The sequence below is a fragment of the Rana temporaria genome, chromosome 7 (genome assembly GCF_905171775.1).
Source record: "Rana temporaria chromosome 7, aRanTem1.1, whole genome shotgun sequence".
Lineage (NCBI taxonomy): Eukaryota > Metazoa > Chordata > Amphibia > Anura > Ranidae > Rana > Rana temporaria.
In genome coordinates, this window is record NC_053495.1 from 138,437,482 (window position 1) to 138,463,799 (window position 26,318).

Below are 26,318 nucleotides of genomic sequence, written 5' to 3' on the forward strand. Positions count from 1 at the left end.
TGTAGAGAGGAGTGCAGATACAACTTATGTAGGAGGATTTGTTTCATCTCAGAGGATAGTCCCTTCACTGGGTATATGTAAGGGTTTACAACCTCTTTATGCTCTTTTCTTCAATGGTACTTTTCTCATGATTAGCTGCCTCTCCCATTGGCTTCATTTCCAGGTGTGTATTGTGACTATTTCTGGTAGAAGGCTTGGCGCTCTGTAGACTTGTAATGTGAGAATTGCTATGCAGTGTTTTCTCTCGGCAACAAAAGGAGCCGTCTGTGATGTACTTCCTACTGCAGAAATTACCTTCGTGGTTTCGTGTAACTCTATAGTCACCTGACAGAACTTTGCTGCATCGTTCTGCTGGACGGCAGATGGGAAGTTATGTGGAACGTGTCATTGTTTGTAAATGGCAGCAGATAAACATGCTGGGATTTCCCTTTGTGGTTAGAACTTCCAGACGAATGAAAGATTTCTCGAAGTGGTTTTCTGGGTTTTTCACGTAACAACATTATCAGCTTAATCTGTAGTTTCCTCTGTTGATCACATCACTGCCATGAATTCACTAGTCTGCATTTAAAGCGGAGCTCCGATGAAAAAAAAAAAATATTAAGTCAGCAGCTACAAATACTGCAGCTGTTGACTTTTAATATTAGGACACTTACCTGTCCTGGAGTCCAGCGCCGTCCGCAGCAGAGGACGAGCGATCGCTCGTCACTCTGCTGCCCCCCCGCCATCCTTGGTGAGGAAACCAGGAAGTGAAGCGCTCCGGCTTCACTGCCCGGTTCCCTACGGCGCATTCGCGAGTCGCGCTGTGCGCCTGCCGATTGGCTCCCGCTATGTACTGGGAGCCGAGTTTTCCCAGAACACAACGGGGGGAGGGAAGGGAGGTGACATCATGCCCGCAGTCTGCCCAAAACTGTGTGGCCGGAAGTGGGTGCAAATACCTGTCGTCGTCGTCGTCGTCGTCGTCGTCGTCCCCCCGAAAGGTGTCAAATGTGACACCGGAGAGGGGGAGGGTTCCGATCAGCAGGAGTTCCACTTTAGGTTGGATCTCCGCTTTAAAGTGAAGATGGGACATTTGATTTAACATTTTGGAGGGGGAAAGAATTTTCTCAGAGGATGAACCTTGATCACTATGGCTCCAGTCTTTTAAAAGCCACACTGGCTGATTGTAGTTAGATATGCGGGTCTTCTATTAATTTTGGCAACAAAAGACACAGTAGGGCTTATTTTCGGGGTAGGTCTTACCATGTAATGTCTTCTCTCCCCCTCTCTCTCCCTGCCTGAGAGGAATCCCCAGTGTGAACTGAGTTAAAATGTTTGTAAAATCCTATAATCCACTCTATTACGGTAGTATATAATGTACAATGTGTGTTTCTGTAATATAATTGTGGCAAATACGTTCGTTATAGCGCCGCTCTGCGATGCCTTTGACCCGCCAGAGCTCTCTTCCCCACCTTTGTATTACAGAAACACACAAATTGAACATTATATACTTCTGTAATAGAGTGGATTATAGGATGTTACAAGCATTTTTAACAGCTTAAGGACCGCCGCACAATAATATATACGTCGGCAGAGCGGTACGGCTCGGCATAAGCATGTACAGCTACGTTGCCTTTAAGAGCCCAGCCATGGGTCGCGCGCACGCTGGTGGCACGCTCGCAACCTGGTCCTGAGCTCCGTGACCGGACCTGATCGCTGCCAGTGTCCTGCGATCGGGTCACAGAGGTGAGTGTAAAAAACCTTTCCCCGTTCTTCCTAGTGGGGCAGTGTCAGTGATCGTCTGTTCCCTGTCATAGGGAACCACCATCAGTGATGTGTCACGCCAGGCCACGCCCCTACAGTGAGAATCGCACACTAGGGCACACTTAACCCCTACAGCGCCACCTAGTGGTTAACCCCCATTCACTGCCAGTGTCATTTTCACAGTAATCGGTGCACTTTTATAGCACTGACTGCTGTAAAAAAGACTGGTCCCAAAAATGTGTCCGATGTGTCCGCCATAATGTCGCAGTCATGCTAAAAATCGCTGATCGCCGCCATTACTAGTAAAACAGTTTTGTGGCATATATATATATATATATATATATATATATATATATATATATATATATATATATATATATATATATATATATATATATATATATATATATATATATATATATATATATATATATAAAAATCCTATTTTGTAGACGCTAGAACGCCTGCGCAAAACGATCCAATAAACGCTCATTGCGATATTTTTAGTTAAAAAAAAAAAAAGCTGAAGAATACGTATCGGCCTAAACTGAGAAATTATATATATATATATATATATATATATATATATATATATAATTTATTTTTTGGGGATATTTATTATAGCAAAAAATATAGCATTTTTGTCGCTCTGATTTGGTTTATAGCGTAAAAAATAAAAATTTGCATGGACGTTCAAATGGCACCAAAAGAAAACTCTATTTGTGGGGGGAAAAAAATGACGCCAATTTTGTTTTGGGAGCCATGTCACGCAATTGTCAGTTAAAGCGACGCAGTGCCGAATCGCAAAAAGTGGCCTGGTCCTTTTAGCTTCAAAATGGTCCGCGGCTGAAGTGGTTGAACTAGGGTTTATTTTCGGGGTAGGGCTTATATTGCAGGCCTCCTGGAAAATAACACTAGGTCTTATTTCCGGGATAGGTCTCATTTTCGGGGAAAAACGGTAGTTGAAACCTCAGTAAGCAAGCTTTTGAGTTGCAGGCTCCTCCTAATGCTGGTTTCCTTTAAGAATATTTTATTGTGGGGGGGAAAAAAGCAGTAACATATAAACTTCTTTTTTTTTTTTAACATTAAAGCGGGGGTTCACCCTTAGAGGGCACTTTTCCCCCTTAGCTTCCTGCTCGTTTTTACTAGGGGAATCGGCTATTTGTTTTAAAATATGTGCAGTACTTACCCGTTTACGAGATGCATCCTCTCCGTCGCTTCCGGGTATGGGCTTCGGGAATGGGCGTTCCTTCTTGATTGACAGTCTTCCGAGAGGCTTCCGACGGTCGCATCCATCGCGTCACGATTTTCCGAAAGAAGCCGAACGTCGGTGCGCAGTATAGAGCCGCACCGACGTTCTGCTTCTTTCGGCTACGAGTGACGCGATGGATGCGACCGTCGGAAGCCTTTCGGAAGACTGTCAATCAAGAAGGAACGCCCGCTCCCGAAGACCCATACCCGGAAGCGACGGAAGAAGATGCAGCTCGAAAACGGGTAAGTACAGCTCATATTTTAATACAAATAGCCGATTCCCCTAGACCGAACGAGCAGGAAGCTAAGGGGAGATTTTTTTTTTTTTTACAAATGGGTGAACTCCCGCTTTAACCTTCGTCAACCAGTCCATTTATATTTAACAATGCAGTTTATAACCATCATGACAAGGGTCATAACTTCTGCTGACAGCCTGGCTCAGGTGCCAACTTTCCTTCTCTCGCCCCCCCCCCCCCCCCCCTCCCCTTTTTTTTTTGGTCTCATTGTGGAAAATCTGAATTAATAAAGTCACCTTTTCTGAATTCTGTGTTTGACAGATAATATCCTTCCCCTTGAAAAACCTGCCAGACGAGGTGTTTAGTGTTAGCGCCTGCTCCTGCAGATGCTTATCCAATTATAAGCAGTCCTCTGTGCTCAAGGTTACCTCACACAGCTGAATAGTAAACCTCTCTGACATGTTTAGTCCAAGTTCAGAAATGGATTGTTTTGTCTCTGTGATGAGGCAGTTCTCAGTAATGGTGATGCAGGTTTCAGGAAGCCTTGATGTCTCCTTCAGGTTTGTTTAGCTACAGTTACAAGGCAATTAACCAGTAATACATTTTTACCTTGTGGCCTGGTCACATGAGTCCGTGTTAATGGTTCCCTAAAACTACATAAATGTTAATTTCTTTTATTCTGCCTGCTGAAACAATAAATGCATTTTGACAATTGGATACCCCTCCTCAGTTTATGATCTTGGTAGGCTGAGACCACTATCGCTATATATGTATGTACAGATCTCGGTAGGAAACTGACTGTTGGAGGAAAATGTGTCTCATCAGCTGGATGAGCTAATATTTGCTCAGTGATGGTTGTCTACTTTTTACTAATGTACAGTCTTAAAGTCTTGTAAAAGTACAATTTATTTTTCCTAAATAGCTTCCTTTACCTCAGTGCAGTCCTCCTTCACTTACCTCATCCTTTCGATTTTGCCTTTAAATGTCTTTTTCTTCTGAGAAATCCTCACTTCCTGTTCTTCTGTCTGTAACTCCACACAGTAAGGCCCCTTTCACACAGGGCGGATCACTAATGATCCGCCTCCGTTTGCTTAGCGGGGATCGCTCCATTGATCCCCGCTGAGCCGCATCTTTCGGGGGGCGGTGAAGGAGCCCTGTATACAGTGTTCCTACACCGCCCCTGCCCATTGAAATCCATGGGCAGCTCTTCCAAAGCGCTTGGTTAATTCTGTAACACTGGTGTTTTTAACCTTGTTCAGCCGCTAGCGGTTGTTAACCACTTGACACCCGCACGCCGTCATATGACGTCCAAAACGGGGACCTGTTATCCTGGGTGGACGTCATATGACGTGATGGGCTTTGCGGGGGGGATATCTCAATGATGCCTGCACCCGGAGGCATCATTGAGATATCATTTTTTAGCGGCGGCGATCCTGCGCACCGTAAGAACGATCATAGCGGCGGTTCCGCCGCTAGATCGTTCTTACAGGCGGCGGGAGGGGACATCCCCCCCTCCCGCCGCCATCCGGTGCTTCTCCGGGCTCTCCCGTCCCACCGGGGGCCCGGAGAGATGATCGCCGTCCGCCGGATGTTTGCCATAGAGAAGACTGGTGACGATCTGGTCACCAGTCATCTCTATGACCGTCGGAGGCCCGGGCGCGATGTGATGACGTCACGCCCGGGTCCCCGTAAGTAAACAAACCGCAATTGCGGCTAGTTTGAATGAGATCTGTGAATTTTTTTTCACGATCTCATTCTTTCCAGCCTGCAGGAGAGATGTGGGGTCTTATTGACCCCGCATCTCTCCTTAAAGAGGACCTGTCACACACATTCCTATTACAAGGGATGTTTACATTCCTTGTAATAGGAATAAAAGCGATTGAAAAAAAAAAAAGTGTAAAAAAAAGTGTAAAAAATAAAGAAATAAGTAAAATAAAAAATAATAATAAAAAAATTAAAATGCCCCTGTCCCCGGTAGCTCGCGCTCAGAAGCGTACGCACACGCAAGTCCCGCCCACGTATGTAAACGTCGTTCAAACCACACATGTGAGGTGTCGCCGCGTGCGTTAGAGCGTGTGCAACAATTCTAGCACTAGACCTCCTCTGTAACTCTAAACTGGCAACCTGTAAAAATTTTAAAGTGTCGCCTATGGAGATTTTAAAGTAACGAAGTTTGGCGCCATTCCATGAGTGTACGCAATTTTAAAGCGTGACATGTTAGGTATCTAGTTACTCGGCGTAACATCATCTTTCATATTTTACCAAAAAATTGGGTTAACGTTACTGTTTTGTTATTTTTTAATTTATGAAACCATTTTTTTTACAAAAAAAAGCCGTTTAAAAAATTATTGCGCAAATACGGTGCAAGATAAAAAGTTGCAATGACCGCCATTTTATTCCCTAGGGTGTCTGCTAAAAAAACATATATAATGTTTGGGTGTTCTGAGTAATTTTCCAGCAAAAGAATGAGGATTTGTACATGTAGGAAAGAAGTGCCAGAATAGGCCCGGGAAGGAGGTGGGTTTTAAAGCCCGGTATTGAAGTGGTTAAAAAGCACTCCGCTAGCAGTCGAAAAGCGTGCGCTAAAATTACGGTAAAGCACCGCTAAAACTAGCGATCTCTACCATGAACGGACCCGCCGCCCCAATGTGAAAGGGGTCAATGGACCAGCTGACATACACATGGGCTGAATGTTGGCTGGTTTTTATTGAACTGACATTCGGCCCATGTGTACTAGGTATGAATGCACGCCTGTCTGTTAACAAGTGTTACGAGTAAGGCCCCTTTCTCACATGCGGTCCGTTCATTTCATCAGTTCAGTCACGTCAAAACGTCATTCTAGAAAAAAAAAAAATTGAACATGCTGCATATTTTTCTGAACTATACTAGAAATTTGGTAAAATGCACATGGTGAAGGGGGGTTAAACAAAATGGTACGCATCAAAAAAAGAAACTCATCCGGACTATATTTCTCTGCGATTTGGCTAGGGTAGGGGAAGGAAGGGTATTTTGAGACCAGATTTTTTTTTTTCTGCTTTTAGAATTTTGTACTTATAAATCATTTTGTCATTTATTTTGTTAAAGCTGAACTCTAGCAACTCTAGTTGTAGCAGGGGCCAATCGGGTGTCTTGGATTTACATATGCTGGTGAACAAAAGCAGTGAGATGACATCAGGCTTTGCTGTTTCTTCACTGCCCAGTAACAGGCTGGATGAAGGAAGGTGACCAGGCTCTGTTGCTTAAAGTGATGATAAAGGTAAAATGTTTGTGGTGGTGTGTTTTTTGTGTATATTTATTATAATTTTTTATAATGTTCAATCCTGATCTCTGCTCTGTGTGTCCATTGACGCACAAAACAGGGCCTGACCCCTATCCCTCCTCACTGGATGTCATTGCCAGTGGGCTCCTCCCGCGGTGTCCTAGCCATTGAGGCAAAGTGCCGGAAGACCCCTGCTCGTTTGCACATTGGATTGAGATTAGGCTCGGGTAAGTATAAAGGAGGGCTGGGTGTGGAGCTGCATACAGGGTTGTTACCTTCATGCATAAAGGTTAAAACAATCTTCAGGCTTTTAGAACAGCAGAACTCCATTCAAAAGTTCTGCTTTAATTTGACAAACTTTTTTAATTTTTTTTGGGGGGGGGGGGCAGGTACTTGGTTTTAAAGTGCTCAGCTCCCCCCCTCCCTCCCTGTGGGACACCATTTATAGGTCCCAGGAGACTGCGGGGAACCTTCACAAAGCGCGGCTCGTGCATGCACAGTGGGCTGTAAAACTGCATAGCCGGCTGCCCACTGTTAGGCTGCTGGTAACCCTAAGGCTGGTGAAGAACTAGCCCACGTGAGGATGGCGCTGGGCCCCAGAACAGGTGAGTGTCATTTTTTTATTGGAGACCTGTAGGCCATAAGAGTTGAGATTGTTTTAAGGCATGTTTGATCATAACTAGGGTTACCCTGATTTTTACCGACACCTCTGGTCAAGTACTCGCTGATACCGACATTCAATACCGTTTGCGGTGCGATTTGAACCCATAAAAAATTGAATCAAAGGATTGCATGCGTAATATATCTTGCATGTCAAATCCAAAATCGCAGCCACTTGCGGTGTCTCTGCACTGAAGACTAAAGCTGGATATAGCTGTACCGAAATTCAGCAAGGACCATTAGAAATTTGAACCATGTATGGCCATTTCCATTCGAGAGAAGTTGATCGTTGGATCGACTTCTTTTGAAAGGGAATGTTTGAAAACTTTTGTTGATCAGCAGCTAATTGGTGTATTCTGACAGAGGAGGAGTCTCACTGTCAGAATGTCCCGGCTGCCTGATTGGGGGGAAAAAAAAGCAATCTATGACCAGCTATAGTCCCTTTCAGTAGGATGAACTTGAAGCATAAAACAATGTTCTCCCTCTATTTAGTGTACTACTAATCTCCCCATCCCTATGTAGGAGGCTACCAGCAGACTGATTGGGGGGGGGGGGTTGGGGGTGGGGGACCTGTATGGCCAGTTTTTAGTTTCAGTCTGGGGAATTCAATAAACCTTTCAAAGACGCTTTTCTTTAAAGCGGTTGTATAGTCCTTCTCTTTTCTATTACCTACAGGTAAGCCTATAATAAAGCTTGCCTGGTAGGTAAAAAAATATCTCCTAAACATTTACGGATATTCCCCTTGCAATGAGCTGCTGAATGCAGCGGCGCATGCGCACAGGGGGCTCTCAGCTTAAAGGGTTTGTAAAGGATTTTTTATCTTAATAGCTTCCTTTACCTTAATGCAGTGCGGTTTTCATGTCCTCATTGTTCGTTTTTTTGCTGTAATTCTTCTCTGATCTCCACACTTCCTGGTTGTCTGTTTCCTGATAACCACAGTACTGGGAGCTTTCTCTCTGTGGTCACTAACTTGATGGAACTGATTACTGTGTGTCTAAAACCCCACAGCACCAATCAGTTTCGTTTTCCAAACCATCACTGCCCTGTATTGACTCTGTACATCACAGAAGCAGGAAACATGCAAAAACAAAACTAGGAACTACAGGTACATTATATGATTGATTTGTGTCTATTTTTAATAATTTTTAAAAGTAATCAGTTAACTATTCTGTCTCTAAAGCCTGTAAACAGTCATTTCAGCAAAAACATTTTTTTCCTTTACAACTCCTTTAAGACCCGGCAGACGCTGGACCTTGCTGGAAAGAAGTCTCCCGACATCACGGCTCCAGCCACTCACAGCGCTGGAGCCCTGATACCCGGATGACATGTCGAGGGAAAATGTCATCTCCCTCTGCGTAGACCGGCAGAGATACTGACATCTTGTTTTAAGGTAAGTATTTCATAATGAGCTAGTATGCAGTGCCTTTTCCTTTTACAGGTGGCATAAAAAATTTCGCTATACAATCGCTTTAAAACTACTCTTGGTCAATTTAGGTAAGCAATTGCTCCATTTTCAATACCGGTACCGACACATATACCAGATTCAGGTTTTTCTTACTGCCGACACTTTAAGAACTTGTCACTATGGCTGTGACAAATTCCTAAAGACTTACTACCAGTTTCCTAATTGTGGAACTGGTTTTCATGCTGGAATCCGTCCTTTGAGTCTTCAAGGAGTGAGAATTCTCAGCTAAACATGCCTTCCTGCTTGCATGCCTGGGCTACGGACAGATGGACTCCAAGAAGTAAATGCTACATGAATCGGCTGCCCTTACTCAAAATGGCCAGGGCCAGAAATGCTGGGGGGAGTTTTTCAAAGTGATTTCTCCTAAAAATTCAGCATGGAGAGATTGATGGGGGAATTTTTGGTTTGTGGTCCCAGATGCAGTGTAGCTCCTCTATAAGAACGCTGAAAGCTGCAGGAGATTTCAGCCTCTCCCTTTTTCAGGCTGTCAGAAGTGGAGCTGGATGGTGGGCCTGATCTTCAACCCAATCACTGGGATCTCGTGTACCAGGCTCTAAATGCCCAGTGTGCATGAGGCCTTGGTATGTAGGGTGTTTACCGCTTTTAAAAATCTTGTCAGTAGAAGTTACTTTGCATTGACTCAGAAGTGTGAGCTATCTGATTAGTCAGCCTTTGCAGGTGAACTTTAATCCTTTGTTTTATGAATGTGAGATGTCTGCAGTAATAAGTGACAGTGTGGTGTATGTAATGTGGAAACTTCAACTTTCACCTTTTGGCCAAATGATTGTGCTGTTTTGTAGCCTTAAAAACATAGGAATAACTAACACTTACATTTACTTGTTGCTCTTGGGCCTTTTCACACTGGCAATGACATGCATGTGTTCATTTATAGGATACTTATTAAAGCCTATCTATGCATGTAATGATTTTAAATAGTATAATTCATGCTGTACACTAGGGTGCGGTCAGTTTAGCTGCACTTGGAGATAATCGAATTCTATGTGTCCAGGATAGATTAGATACTCAAACTAGAAGAATATTATCTGGGAAACAATTTTTTATCCCCCCCCCCCCCCCCAGTTTAATTAAAATGAATGCAGCAGGCTAATGTGAATGTAGCCTCAGTGTAACTACACACAGTAAAGTAACCATCAAGTGCCTGCAGAGCCCGGTAACATTTCCAGAAATCCTCCACTGCACTCTAATGCTGCGTACACACGATCGGATTTTCAGATGAAAAACGGCCCCATCTGACAATGGGAAATTCTGATCATCTGTGTGGAATTCCGTCGGAGAAAAATCCACGCATTCTCAGAATCAAGTCGACGCATGCTCGGAAGCATTGAGCTTCATTTTTCTCGGCTAGTCGTAATGTTTTATGTCACCGTGTTTGTTAGTCTGACAGTGTGTATGCAAGACAACTTGAACGGAATTGCAATGAAAAAAATCCATTGGATTTTAAATAGGGCTGTGGAAATTTAACTATTCCTCGATTTAATCTTTTGATCTTTAATTTTTTTTTGATCGCTCAAAATTCTTTTGCTTGGTACTCGCCTATCCGCCGACTTCCGGGTCTTCAGGGAGTTCCGTCGGAGATCCGGTGACATCACGGACACCAGCGGGACTTGCCGTGTCCATCTTAAGGGCTCCTTTGCTGTGCGTTCATATCTGTATGCCGGCAGGACCTTTCTGTCTGCCACACGCAAGGGCTGTTACACTTCCCTCTATCACTTCCCTCTATCAACCTGGGATTCTACAGCCATCCACTGGGAGTTGTGATAGTTCCCTTCACGGGACATCTACATGCCGACGGACTGATGTTAACCTCTCCTCAGCTGGATTCAGCAGTGGCATCGTTGTACACATTTTTATACCAGTATCATACTTGGCTACATGTTTTTATGACTGCTTTTGCTACCGTTTGGTATTTGGCATTTTTAGTTTATGTAGCTACATCGATTTTATCTCCAGTGCAATATTTATTTTGTTACCTACTTGAAGACTATAAAAGTTTTAATGCTATTCCCATCGAGCGCCGCCTTTGTGTGTTTTTTGTATCCTGCTATCCATTTTTCCAGTGGTTGGTGGCTGCACTGGGAATCGGCCTGCAAGAAGACCAGCTAAAAGTAGTTGGATCTGTATGTGCGTTATAATTAATCAAAATTAGTCGATTAATCGAACACAAAAAATTTAATCAGTAACAGCCCTAATTTTAAACCATCAGATTCTCCGATCGCGTGTACGCGGCATAAGAGTTCCAAGCAGTCCTATTCCAATGTAATCTGTACAGAAAGCCAAAACTTAAAATGGAACTTTTAATCAAAAAGTGAAGCCCTGGCGGTTTGATCCCTGCCCCCCCAGCCTGTAGGTACACTTTTTACGGGGGAGTACCCATATCAGTTCCCGCTCCCGAAATACTAGGCGAGGATGGAGTCTCTGGTTCCGCTCCTCTCACACAGCCTTATGGTACACATCACATGTCACAGAAGGCTGCAGGACCCATTCAGAAAGCAATGTGCTGGCTCCCATATCCCAAGTACAGTATTTTTGTAGCTGCTAAATAAAATAAAAAAAAACTTTTGTAGCTGCTAAATAATAATAATAATAACTTTTTTTTTTTTTTTTTTTAAGTTCCTTTTTGACATCCTGTATTTTGGGCACTCTTTTATGTTCTGTACACATGATCGGTTTTCCCGTCGGAATAAACTCCAACATTTTCTTCAACGTAGTTCCGCTCGAGCTGTCTTGCATACACACGGTCATGCCAAATACCGACTGTCAAGTCGACGAGTATTCGTCGACTTGATTCTGAGCATGCATGGTTTTTAGTCTGTCGGAATTGCATCCAGACGAAACAGAAATTCTGATAGAATTTTTTTTTTTCCATGTTCTCTAATTCCGTCAGAATTTCCGACGGGCATACACAGACGGCATATCCGATGAAAAGCTCTCGTCTGACTTTTTTTCCGTCAGAAATTCTGCTTGTATGTACAAGGCATAACCACCTGTATTGTGTTGTGGGATGCAGTGTCTCTAGGAAGCCATCTGTAAGAATGTCACAGGTTCCTGGGGCACAGCATTGGATTTGTTTCTGTTGCTTGAATTACTTTTCCAGATCGAAATTTGTCTGGTTCAGCAGGAACTGGTCGAGTTACAATCCATCTATGGGCAGGCTGGTTCTACTGAAGTCAGTGTATTGGTCGACTTCAGTACAGCCAGCCTGTCTTGGTTTCTTTCATGCTATAACCGACAGCAGTGATCATTGTTATCTGATGGTGGGGTAACCTCCTGCTGTCCAGAATACAAATACAATAGCGCAGTGGGAGGTATGATTAGTTTACCGTGCTGTTCTTCCTCTGTCTACTGATTTATTAGGGTAGATTTACACCAAGTGCAGTTGGACTTTAGTACGTGGTTATTCCAGCACAGTACCACCAAGTTCTATTGGTCGCTGCACAGTGGATCGCCTGGTACTGCGCTGAAAAAAATAAATAGTATCTCTCTCTCTCTTCTTCTTCTTTTTTTTTTATTTTTTTATTTATTCAGCGCAGTGCCAGGTGATTCACTGTGCAGCGGCCAATAGAACTTAATGAAATGCCACAGTGTAACTTTGTTTAAACAAAAAAAACAGTACAATGTGCCTTAATTAGCACATTAACACTGCTATCATTCCACCCCATTCCTCCTCATACCAGCCTCTGCATTGATCCAGAAAGAACGTTGGCACGAAAAGATTGAGGCACTATTTAAAAATGTATTGTTTAATCCATACATAACCATGTTAAGTGCTGGTATTTGATATCTTATTGGAAGGGGGTTTGAACCCAATGAAGTGGAGGAGGTAGATTTCTGCTAAACCAGAACACCAACACAAAGGGGATTCATTTATTTTCTAAACTTAAGCTTAATTATCTCCGTATCTACTTTCGCAGTGTGTCTCTGCTACTCCTGCAGATGTCCTTGTACAGACAGTCTGATACACACTGACAGGAAGACAATGAACTACCTGAAGTGCTCAACAGCACTCTGGTAGTTTAAGAACTTCAAGTTAACCGCTGCAAAGGCTGTTGGTACTTGTAGTTTTCCATTCACAAAACTCTGTGAAAAAATTGCATGGCTGGGCTGGCAATCATGACAGCAAGTGGGGGGAGAAGATCCCTCGCTTGCTGTCACATAGAGGAAACACAGAGGCAGTGCTTGCAGGAGTGAGAAAATGTTCAACCCTAAAAATGGGTGGAACGTGTTCCCAAAGGGGAACTTATCCTTTAACTAGAGATGTACTGAAATTTTGGCCAAAAATTATTAAGTTATTGGCATTCGGCCATGGTGCTGATAATGGCACCGAAAACGCACTGCGATTTATTTTATTTTTTTTCGCAAATTTGCATCGATTTTTACCATGCTGTGCTTTATGGGGTTTTTCATAGGTCTTCTCTTTTTTTTTTTTTTTTTTTAAATCACCCTTTCCCGGGGAATACAGTATTGAGATTTTGTCCCAAAACACTCGGTGTGGCTTTTCTTACAAAGTAAATGCTGGTGTTGTATTGCAAGCGGCAGATCAAACACCCCATGTACGAGTTTAAAGCACAATGTACCTGCATGTTTACGGTTCCCCTGCCATTATCTTTGTAATGGTTTATGGTGGCTTATTCTAATCTTCTCCTCTGTCTCTGCTTGTTCCTGTGCTTGCGGAAGCATGTCCTCAGTCATCTGTTGGAATAATATTCACAGCGGATCAGCTGTTTACTCTGTTCTTGTGAAGCACATCTGCAAAAAGACAGATTCCATGACATTTCCATTGGAGAATCAGGTTTATGTATTTTTTGTTTGAAAGATGGTTCTGTTTTAAACATTCTTATGCAAGTGGAGCAGAAAATTAGAACCACTATTGTAAATTTTAAAGCTGATCTTTACTGTATCTGAGCACCACAAACATTTAAAGTGGAGTTCCACCCTTTTCGGGGGGAGGGGTGACATCATACCTTTCAATAACGGGTATCCTTACCCATTTCCGGGAGTCCGACCACGGCCGTGACGTCACCGCGGGGCTCCCTCCTCCTCTGACAGAGGAGCGGACCTCTCACATGCGCAGTAGGGTTCCCGGCGTGGAGCCGAAAGGCTACACTGCTGGGTTCCCTTACTCGCAATGGCAAAGGCAGCACCCGACAGCTGATGGGGAAACATCTGCGGTGCCGACATCGAGGGTCACCAGGACAGGTAAGTCTCCATTTTATTAAAAGCCAGCAGTGTTTTGCCCGAAACACCCCTTTAATTCATTTTTAATATTCAAAGCAAACCGCCCCATCCACCCATGTGTGTCTGCTTTTTTTTTTTGTTGGAAAATCCCTTGAAAAACCACCCCCGGCATTTCTGGTCATGGCCATCTTGAGTAAGGTCAAATGATGATCCATGTAGCATTTACCGTATTTATCGGCGTATACCGCGCACTATTTTGCCCTGATAATCAGTGCAAAATCGTGGGTGCGCGATATACGCCGATACCCGCTTTCCCGCCATGAGTTTGAATACTGCGCCCGCATATAGCGAGCGCAGTACACTCGTGAATCTTCGGCCAGTCTCGGCGCCTCTCGTACTGACGTCCTGACGTCCTGAGCGTACAGGACGAGAGGCGCCCGAGCCTGCCCGAAGATTCACGAGTGTACTGCGCTCGCTATATGCGGGCGCAGTATTCAAAGTCGTGGCGGGAAACGAGCGGGAGGACGCCGCCGAAGATGGACGCCGGACCCGCCGAAGATGGACGCCGGACCCGCCGAAGATGGACGCCGGACCCGCCGAAGATGGACGCCGGACCCGCCGAAGATGGACGCCGGACCCGCCGAAGATGGACGCCGGACCCGCCGAAGATGGACGCCGGACCCGCCGAAGATGGACGCCGGACCCGCCGAAGATGGACGCCGGACCCGCCGAAGATGGACGCCGGACCCGCCGAGGCCGCAGATGGACGCCGCGCAAGACATCAAAACTGTAAGTACAAAACAACAAAAAATCTTTTTTTCCCACAGGATTGGGGGCCACTTTGGGGGTGCGCGGTATACGCCAGAGCGCGTTATACCGCGATAAATACGGTACTTCCTGGAATATATCTGTCCTTGGCATGCAAGGGCAGGCTTGGCTGAGAAAACCCCTCTTCCTGAAGACTCATTGGATGTATGACATCCTTTACTAGGCAAGAAACCAGGCAGTAACTGAAGAAATTTTAAAAACAAGTTTAAAACGGGAAAGTATATCATATTTAAGTCAAACAGAGGGGTTACATTCAAGAGTGTAGAGTCAACCAGATCCCTAGTTACTTCTACTCCCAGCCATTTAATCTTGGATACTCTAGCTAATGGCAGCGGGGGGGTTGTGAACGAGGGGGGAAACGCATCGATAGGAAGAATTTGGGACTTATCCCAGTTTATACGCAGACCCGAGTATCCCCCATTTGTTCTATGAGTTGTAACGCAGCTTGGAATGAAGCACCCTGGTCTGCCAGATATAATATGGTGTCATTGGCATACATTCCTATTTTGTCCAGACTGCTCCTTTCTAATGGTAACTTGGCACACTTGCATCCAGGATAACAAATCGCCTCCCAGCTTTGCTCAAGAATCCAAGATCCAAAGGTGATCGGCCCACCCAGGCATCCACTGAGAAAGGCCTGTGATTGGCCAATACGTGCCTAGAAGGGGGGAGCCGATAGTGTGATGTTCAGCCAGGCATTGTGAGTGTGTACAGGGCGGGACTACTGTGGACGTTTTTATGTGGATTTTTTTTTTTATAAGTTTTATCTTGTAAGTGTAACCTTTTTTTTTTTTTTTTTTTTTTTTTTTTTTTTTTTTTTTTGGGGTGGGCTTTGAATAAATTGGTATATGGAGAACACTATGGTTTCTGTATTTATAATTTACATGTCCTTAACTCATGGAATCTTTAGCAAAGCTGGGAGGTGATTTGTTTCCCTGGATGCAAGTGTGCCGAGTTACCACTAGAAAGGAGCAGTCTTCAGATTGCTTGATTACCCATCATTGATTACCAAGAGGAGGAAATCGTAAAGGACTCGTGGAGAGACCTATTTATGAGTTTTAACTCATCTGGGAGGTGAGCGCACATTTTTACTGCTGGTGGTGTGCACTCCTTTTTGAGGACAAACAATCACTGTGGTGAATTTGTGTGCAAACAATGATCATCAAGCCTCGTACACGCGCTCGGTTTTCTCAGCAAGAACCAGCAAGAAAACTGCTGGCAGAGATTTCTTGCCGAGTAAACCGAGCGTGTGTACGAGGCTTTCAGGTTTCTCGTTTGGAAATCTGGCCAGAATCTCGACGAGAAAAATAGAGATCCTGCTCTCTATTTTCTTGAGATTCTTGTCGGCCTGTTTCCCCGACGAGAAACCAGAGAGTGTGTATACTTGCCTGTCGCCGTGGAAACCCGCGCATGCTCGAAATGACTGACGCATGCGCGGTAGTTTCCACGGCATAGGTAGGGTGAAGCAAGATGGCGGCGACTGCATCGAATGTGACGAGCGCATGCTCGTTGTATGCGTTGACGTCACTGTGTTCTTGCCTGTCAAGGGAACCGCGGTTCCTTTGAAAGGTCTGTCGGTACCCTCCGGCGGGAAGAGATTCTTGCCAAGAATCTAGTCGGGGGGGGGGGGGGGGGAACGTTTTTTTTTTTTTTTTTTTCCTGACGAGATTCTTGCCCGTGTGTACAAGGCCTGAGTTTTTTCATCTAATGGACTATATATTTATGTGTGTGATTTATTATATATTTGGACCTTTTTTTTAATTTGGTATACATAGCGCTACGTATTTACTTATCTGTTTATTAAAGGAGTTGTAAAGAAAATATCTATGCATTAAGGTGAAAAAACATCTGATGTTTGGAAGAATGAAGTTCCAATTTAACGGAAAGTGATTTACCGTATGTAATGCATACAGTGTTGTCGGTATGTCGGTGTATTAACAAACTTGTATACATGTGTGGTTTGTAGCTGTACAGAAAGGCGGCCTTTTTGATTTCCAGTAATGCTCGATGGACTGTGTGATCTAGACTGGGAGCTGAAATAATGGCATCTTATTTTTTTTTTTTATATACTATACAGTTTATTAATGAGGTTTTTTTTTTTTTTTTTTTTATGATGCCCACGTGTGCCTCGCTGGTTAGCGTACATTTCAAGATTCACAGAAGTAATATAGACTACCTGCTTTGCCTAGGGCAGCTATTATATTTTGCTTTAGTGCGTTATTACATACGGGGTAAGTAGTTTGTACCGTGTCCTTGCAGTACAGTGGTCCTTGTCACATTCCCCTCCAGGATCAGTATCTTTACAGAATGTTTGTATCCTTCTTGTCTTGGATCTCTTCAAGGACTTTCATGCTGCTCCTGCTATACAGAAGCACAGAATTGTCTCCGTCCGCTCTTATCCAGTACATCCTTGTTTCATGTGTAGAAGATTGTGGTAGGGATGTTGCACTGCGTGCTCAGAAGCATGGATGGATGTGAATGGTTCAGGGTTTCTGTATTGTGAAATTCTGCAGCATATCTTATAAATACAGAAATGAATTTCATAAACCCACAGCTTTTATTATGGCGACCAGCTCATGCGGTCATCCTTGTCCAGATGTTTTCCTATAAGGCAGGGATATGCAATTAGACCTCCAGCTGTTGTAAAACTACAAGTCCCATCATGCATCTGCCTATAGGTGTCATGCTTGTGGCTGTCAGTCTTGCTATGCCTCATGGGACTTGTAGTTCTGCAACAACTGGAGGTCCGCTAATTGTTTTGTTCTTGCTATAAGGGCTCCAGTCAAACTGATTTTTAAATGCAGTAACAATGCATATGCAAGAAAAATGTATGTATTACAACAGGGGTGCCCAACCTTTTGAAGAGCGAGGGCCACTTAAATGACTTGGTAACTGGTCGTGGGCCACAATGAGCGGAGCAGGTGGATGGCAGCTCACGCTACTCTATAGAACCCACTCAACTCTGATCGGATTGGAGGTAGGCGTTTGTAAACGGACGCACTTTCACTCTGATGCACTGTTGTTTACCCGCACCATGGGCTTTCCTGCAGGTTAGCTGCACTTTGCCATAGACATCTATTAAATCCTGTAGGTGTAGTGCACTTTCAGAAAGCACACCAAACTCGCAGGTAATAACAGAAGTCTATGGCTCAGTGCAGGTAACCCACAGGTGCACTGCTCTGCACCTGCGAATCAGTTTAAAAGCAGCCCAGTAACCACCGCAGAACAGATATGCCCATATATACACTGTGATTTTAGTAATAAACTTACTTTTAATAACAGTATTTTGTTCTATTGTATTCCATCCCAGAGCAGGAGGTCGTGGGCCACATCAGAGGGCTCCGCGGGCCACATGTGGCCCCCCGGGCCACTGGTTGGGCACCCCTGTATTACAATGATCCTAGTTTACAGCATTGCTGTTTGTTTGTGTGTGTGTGTGTGTGTGTGTGTGTGTGTGTGTGTGTATATATATATATATATGTATATATGTATATGTATATATATATATGTATATATGTATATGTATATATATATGTATGTATGTATGTATGTATGTATGTATGTATGTATGTATGTATGTGTGTGTGTATATACGGCATGCTGCATTTTTACGCACATAAACCCACCAGAACATGCACATGAACACAAACGCATGTAAGTGCAGCATGGTAAAGATTAAAAATGCATTACAGACATGACAAAATTGCACAGAAAATATGCCACAAATGCATTACAATTGCATGCGGAACTGGACACTGAATGCAGGGATTGTTGTGTATATGGGAGCCCTAATTCCCCCCCAAAAAATGCATTTTAAAGTGCATGTGGAACTGTATATCATTTTGCATGCTTTTGTGTATTGTTTGGAGTGGACATGAAAGCGCCACAATGGTATAAAATGGACTCCTTGAAATACTAAATTTTTCTTGCATATGTGTTTGTACTGCATTTAAAATTGTGTTCAACTGCCTCACATGTAAAGCTGCCCATAGATGGATCGAAATTTGTCTGGTTCAGCAGAAAGTGGCAGAATTTTTAATCCATGTGTGTCTATGCCTGGGACAGATTTCGATCTTCAGATCCACTTTTGTTTGCACACGCGTGTCGGAATTTTTTTCTCAGTCACTGCAGCTGATTGGCTGTAGCTGCTGATCAGTGTATTCAGACAGTGGAAAGACCTGTTGTCCAAATATAATGTCCCAGCTGGTAGGTTTCCTATTTCCATCTTGATTGTGTGAATGGAATAATCTGTTCGGTTTTTCTTGTTTACATTTAGCCCACTCGAAAAAAGTGATCTATGGCAAGTTACAGTAAGCCCTTAATTTTCCCCCAACATTTCATGCTAACAAGGTATTTATACTGTATGTGTGAGATGGTCAGGTCCATAAATATTGGAACATCGACACAATTCTAATCTTTTTGGCTCTATACACCACTACAATGTATTTGAAATGAAACGAACAAGATGTGCTTCAACTGCAGACTTTCAGCTTTAATTTGAGGGTATTTACATCCAAATCAGGTGAACGGTTCACACAGGGGCATCCCGACTTACAGCGTGACTTTGCAAGGCAACTTCAGCGCGACTTGGAGCAACTCCAGGACAGGCGACTTCGGCTGTGGCCATTCACAGAATAATCGGGGAGGGGTTTGTGGGAGGGAGGGGTTTGCCTGAGTAAACCTTCTATTTTATTTTTTATTTTTTTCCTGTAAAGTTGCTTCAGTTAAGACTTCCATTGAAATCAATGGGTACAAGTTGCCTAGAAGTCGCCTTGAAGTAGTACAGGAACCTTTTCTGAAGTCGGAGTGACTTCAGTAGTGTACATTAATCACTTGAGGACCGCCTCCTGCACATATACGTCGGCAGAATGGCACGGCTGGGCACAAGCACGTACCTGTACGTCCTCTTTAAGTGCCCAGCCGTGGGTGGCAGGGGTGCACCCGCGGACCCGATCGCTGCCGGAGTCCCGCGATCGGTCCCCGAAGCTGAAGAATGGGGAGAGCGGTCTTCCTCGTTCTTCACTGTGGCGCTGTCATTGATCGTCTGTTCCCTGATATAGGGAAAGGCGATCAATGACGTCACACGTCCATCCCCCTACAGTTAGAAACGCATATGAGGTCACACTTAACCCCTTCAGCGCCCCCTAGTGGTTAACTCCCAAACTGCAATTGTCATTTTCACAGTAAACAATGCATTTGTATAGCATTTTTTTGCTGTGAAAATGACAATGGTCCCAAAAGTGTGTCAAAATTGTCCGATGTGTTCGCCATAATATCGCAGTCACGAAAAAAAACGCTGATCGCCGCCATTAGTAGTAAAACAAAAATAATAAATAAAAATGCAATAAAACCATCCCCTATTTTGTAAACGCTATAAATTTTGCGCAAACCAATCGATAAACGTTTTTTTGCAAATTTTTTTATTTTTTTTTGCCAAAAATAGGTAGAATACGTATCGGCCTAAACTGAGGAAAAGTTTATATATATATATATATATATTTTATTTTTGGGGGATATTTATTATAGTAAAAAATATAGATTTTTTTTTTTAATTGTCGCTCTATTTTTGTTTATAGCGCAAAAAATAAAAACCGCAGAGGTGATCAAATACCACCAAAAGAAAGCTCTCTTTGTGGGGAAAAAAAGGACGCCAATTTTGTTTGGGAGCCACATCGCACGACCACGCAATTGTCCGTTAAAGTGACGCAGTGCCGAATCGCAAAAACTGGCCAGGTCCTTTACCTGCATTTTGGTCCCGGTCTTAAGAGGTTGAGACGGCTCTTTCACTTCAATTGAATTTCTCATGTCGCGTGACTTGGGGCGACACAAGTCGGATCCAAACTTTAGTATACAATAGTAACATCTGACAAATATCTAAAAACACTGAAGCAGCAGACTGTGAAAAATGTATATTTGTGTAATTTTAAACTTTTGGCCAAGGTTGTATATCTCTATCCCAAAGTGTGTGTGTGTGTGTGTGTGTGTGTTTTTTTTACTATTGCACCTTCAAAAAAGAAAAATCTCTTTTGATGGTGTATTCTTTACAAGTCTGTTAGGGGAACTAAGTTTACAAAGAAATGGAAATGTCAGCAAAGTTTCAGAACTGATTGTGCTGCAGAAGAGAATGTAACATTTAGCAGAGGGAGCGTGGACTGTGGTCTCTGCTATGCAAGGTCAGCAAATGAATTCTGTTAAAATATGAATCAGACAATAGAATGTTTCTTCCTTGCTCCTTCACTGTTTTATGAATGGTCTATTCTATAACTCTGCAGCATGCTCTGTTATACTATATAGAGCTATATATTAAAGACTGGTTAATGGCCTATGGAAAGTTTCTTGACAAGGATCATCATGTAGCCTTAGACGGGAAATCTGCTTTCCTAAGAATGTAATAACCACGGCTCTGTGTTTATAGCTCATTGTCTAGGACCAAATGGAGTTTTTTTTAAATTTTTTTATAAGAATTAGAAACCTGCACGGAGAGAAATGGATAGACTGTCTTTGTCCTTTTCTTTCAAAAAAATCTTATTACCCTTTTGTCTGTCTTGGTACTTTGAAGCTAAACGTCAGGAAAATACAACTGAAATGCATATCCTGAAGTTTTACTGTCAAATGATTTGCATTTCTGTTAGTTCAATTTTGAAACACTTCTGCCACATAGCACGGCTCTCTGTGGCACGACAGGAGACCTGATTTTTCTTTGCTCACAGTAAACTTTAACCACGTGCTGCCACCCCACTGTTTTATTGTGGGCTGGCTGAATTGTGCATGTATGTTGTTCAGCCTGTTCTTGGTTGGCGGGTGCTCCCGTGACTGCATTGTCCACCGGACACAACAGATCCCGGTACCCAGCCTCTGAGCGGCCTGGTGATCATGTGATCGCTATACATTGGGACCACATCAAGTATAAAGATCTGCATGGACAGACATTATTCTTTAAGCATGAGGTCAGGCCACCAACCATACCAATGGTTTACAGCAACTCTCATCAGGGTAAGTTGATCTTCACTTTTCTCAAGCCAACACATTATTGACTTTGACTACCAGGGTGAATTTGATTTAAATGGAGTCGATTTTAAAGCATGATTGAATTGCTAGTAAAAAGCCTTGATTAAAAGCGGAGTTCCACCCAAAAATTGAACTTCGGCTATTCGAACCCCCCCCCCTTTCTGGTGTCACATTTTGGCACCTTTTCAGGGTAAGGGGGTGCAGATACCTGTCTAAGTCTTCTGGCCATAGACTCCCTGTGGGAGTCATGCCAAACCCCCCCCCCCCCCCCCGCTGTCTCCTGGGAAACGCACTGTTCCCAGGAGAGAGCGGGGACCAGTGAGGACGTGCCGGGCCGCTCGTGCATGTGCAGTAGGAAACCAGGCAGTGAAGCCACAACGCTTCACTTCCTGATTTCCTCACTGAGGATGGCGGCGGGGGTAGCCGAGACGAGCGATTGCTCAGCCTCGGCTGCCAACATCGTGGGCGCGCTGGAAAGTGTCTTTTTTTTTTTTTTTTTTTTTTTAGCAGCTGCTGTATTTGTAGCTGCTGGCTTTAGAAAAAAAAAATTATTCGGGTGGCCCTCCACTTTAAATCATAATCATTAATCATAATTTCTGTCCTGCAGTGGATCCTCCTCTGATCCGCCGTTGACTCACCGACGGTCCCATTCACTTTAATGGGACGGCTAGTGATGCAGCAGTGACACAACATGATGAATCTGAAATGAAAGGTGCTCATTAAATGTAAGGACTTATTCTTGCTGGTAGTTAAACCCTTTTTTGCAAACAAAATTAAGGTTTCCAATTTTTAGAATAAGCTGTCAGGTTAGTAAAACAGCGATATCAGAACCGATTCAACTATACAGTTTGTAGTGCACATAGATTATAGGATAAAGGAATATTCCTGAACTTTGTTTTATCTTATGGTTCCTGTGACATTGTGTGAATGCATCAATGCAGTGCATGTTATCTTGGCTTGCAGAGCTTGGATTTATTGAATGATTTTTACCAAAAATTTAAATATTGCAGAATGTACAGCCTCATGCTGCATGACTAAGCCCCATTTTTCATGCTGACTAAACTAATGTATCTTAAATAGAAAACTCTTAGATGTTTTTTTTTGGTTTTTTTAATAAGAAAAAATCTTTTTTTCAATAAAAAAACAAATCGTTGATTTTTATCCACCCTGCTGACTACCTACTTGAAAATGTTAAAACACTGGGCTCTCCTAACTCTTCTCACCTTCTTTCCCCTTTTTTTATTTATTTTTATTTTTTTATCATTATTATGATATGCTTTATTTTTAATGAAGTCATACTGTGATTAAGGTTACAGGGTCCGCATTTCTACCTGTTTTATTCATCTTCATTACATGAGAATGAGGAGATTGGTAGTTTGCAGGAAGAAGATAACATTGTGTTTTATGTTGTCAGTTCATCTAACTCAGGGGTGTCCAAACTTTTTTGAAAGAGGGCCAGATTTAATGAAGTGAACGTGCATGAGGGCTGACCATTTTGCCTGACATTCTTTGAACCATTAAAATTCTATGTCAGTGTGTTCGTCCGAGCAACTAATACACTGCCCAAAAAGAATTCTACCTTTTTGTGGCTGGTGTGTGGTGAAAATGTAGCTCCTCTTTGCCCCCCAACAAATCCCAGAGCTCCGCTCAGGGAAAGGATGAGGTCAGGTTGTAAAAAAAAAAATTCTTCTTTATCCCCTGAGAAATCTGGCCTTTATCTCTTCTGTGGCCCCCAAGATCCACTCAGGGCAAGGATGAGCTATTTATATATATATATATATATATATATATATATATATATATATATATATATATATATATATATATATATATATATATATATATATATATATATATATATATATATATATATATATATATATATATATATATATATATATATATATATATATATATATATATATATATATATATTTAAATTAGTGTGTATGTATGTACCGTATGTGTGTGAAGACCTCATGGGGAAGATTTACTAAAACTGGTGTAGCTGTGAATAGCAACCAGTCAACTTCTAACTTCAGCTTGTTCAATTAAACTTTGACAACCTAGAATCTGGTTAGTTCCAAAGCTGCACCAGGTTCTGTGTGCACCAGTTTTAGTAAATGTACCCCTATTTGTCAAATCCATGGAGCAATAGCAACTATCAACTAAAACAGTACTTGATTGATCTCCCAAGATCGCTTCACTTTTGTGTGACTGCACAGGACATGGGCAGCCTGTAGACATGCATTCATTCACTATTTAGCAAGTATTGGTTTAATTGGGAAACGATCATCTTTTGTCTACTGGCAAGAGTGCAGATTCAGATCTTTAAAAAGAGAAAAAAAGCATTTTCGTATCCCGCTTGGCTATTCATCTGCAGGTTGGGAATTCTACAAATTGTGCAATTAGGCAGCATCTGTCTTGTTGCCTTCTACTTTGAAAATGCATTGCCGCCTTCTTTTATATAGTTTGTTTTGCATAACCAGACCCCAAACTTTTTTTCATGAGCCTCATTTGTGGGGAAAAAAATACACTAAAACCTCTTGCACAACCTCCTCCTTTTTTTATTTTGGGCAGCGAAGGGTTAATACCATCATAAACCATAAATATGGTTATTGGCGAGTTTCCTTGAAGCCACCAAACCGAATACCTAACCTTTTACATCTAAACCTTTACCCACATTCCCTACTATTAAAGTGGTTGTAAACCCTTTTTAATAATAATAATAATAAAAAAAATAAATCATGTGGTTTTGCATGCACCAAAACACCACCGAACATGGCAGTGCCATCAGCATCTACTAAAGGGCAGCTTGTGCTGCCTGTGGGTTGGAAACACGTGTACACATTCCTGACCCACACAAGTGAGAACTTCGCCTTACACTGTTTCAACAGTTTGTTTTAAAATGAGTTTTTGTTGCATATATCTGAAATTGTATGTCGCACTGCCTCTTCAAGGCCCCATAATACTCTAATCCGAGAGCTCCCTTCTTGGAGTATATAGCACTCTTGCACATGGGCACCTGCGTTTTTGCTTACACCTGTATGCACATGAGCAACGTAAATTCCGACACCCCCGCCTGAAAAGCCCAAATAATGCATACAGTCGCCCATAGACACGAATGACTGTGCTCACATTTAGGATTGTGGCTGCATTAATTGTTTGTATCTAAATTGGACTGGCTTTGCAGAGGCATATCTTTCAGGCAATGGGGAATTACATTTTTATTTCCAGCTTCTGCAATATTTTATGCAGCGTTTACACTAGCCTCCTGCATATGGTTTATTTAACCACTTCCTTACTGGGCACATATACCCCTTCCTGACCAGGTGAAATTTCAGCTTGTGGCACTGCGTCACTTTAACTGACAATTGCGCGGTCGTGCGACGTGGCTCCCAAACAAAATTGACGTCCTTTTTTTTCCCCCCACAAATAGAGCTTTCTTTTGGTGGTATTTGATCGCCTCTGCGGTTTTTATTTTTTGCGCTAAAAACAAAAATAGAGCGACAATTTTGAAAAAAAAAACAATTTTTTACTTGTTGCTGTAATAAATAGCCCAATTTTTTTTTTAAAAATTTTTTTTTTCTCAGTCTAGGCGCTACGCATTCTTCTACATATTTTTGGTAAAAAAAAAAAAACGCAAGAAGCGTCTGGTTTGCGCAAAAGTTATTGCGCTTACAAAATAGGGGACAGAATTATTATTAATTTATTTTTTTTTTTTTTTTTTTTTTTTACTACTAATGGCGGCGATCAGCATTTTTTTCGTGACTGCGACATTATGGCGGAGACCTCGGACACTTTTGACACATTTTTGGCGCCATTCACATTTATACAGCGATCAGTGCTATAAATATGCACTAATTACTGTATAAATGTGACTGGCATTGAAGGGGTTAATACTAGGGGGTAAGGAAGGGGTTAAATGTGTACCCTGAATTGTGTTCTAACTGTAGGTGGAGGGGGGGGGGGGACTGGGGGAGGTGACCGATCTATGTCCCTATGTACGAGAGACACAGATCGGTCTCCTCTCTCCCCTGACAGGACATGGATCTCTGTGTTTACACACAGAGCTCCACGTCTTGTCCCTGTAGCCACCGATCCCGAGTGCCTGGCGGACATCACGGCCGCCAGGCACTCGCATCGGCATCTCAGCGACGTGCCGACTGCGTGCGCAGGCCGTATAAACACGGCCAGTCAGAAGTAGAACCACCCTGCGGCCGTATAAAGTCGTACGGCGGTCGGGTAGTGGTTAAAGTGATACTAAGCACACACTGTTTCATTTATATTGCTCCTTCTATTTCTGTATGCGGATGATGGCACTGTAATTATTTTAATTAAAAAAATCCCAGTACCTTTTTTTTTTTTTCTAATTAATATACAGCTGTCGTCATATGACCCATCCTGTCTGCGAGGAAATGTAATCAGGAGGAACTTCTATTCCTCTGCTGCTAGTCACAAAAAAACATCTTTGGAATACAGAGTAAATCTGTTTTTAATTTGGCATACAAATAAATATTAAAAATTACAATTTTTATTTTTTAGCAATAACATGGTTTAGGGCAGATCTCTGCCATTCACAGGTTATGCCATGCCCTTTCAGCCTGTGTCTTGGAATCAGAGGTAGGTAAGCAACATGTAATATCCCACCCCCCGTTGTATTTAGCTGGTTAGT

The 26,318-nt window shown here is 42.7% G+C and overlaps 1 protein-coding gene across 5 annotated transcripts in view; it reads left to right on the forward strand.

Annotated features, from left to right (window-relative positions):
- The window catches only part of EVI5 (ecotropic viral integration site 5), a 238,470-nt gene that overhangs the window by 13,328 nt on the left and 198,824 nt on the right, over positions 1-26,318 (forward strand). For 4 of the 5 annotated variants that reach the window (XM_040360028.1, XM_040360023.1, XM_040360025.1 and 1 more), the window contains exon 2: positions 6,312-6,483. The exons of the other annotated variant lie outside the window; for it this stretch is intronic. In XM_040360028.1, the coding sequence (XP_040215962.1) occupies positions 6,439-6,483 (45 nt within the window). In that variant the 5' untranslated portion in view covers positions 6,312-6,438. The remainder of the gene's footprint in view (positions 1-6,311; positions 6,484-26,318) is intronic. 5 annotated transcript variants of the gene reach the window in all.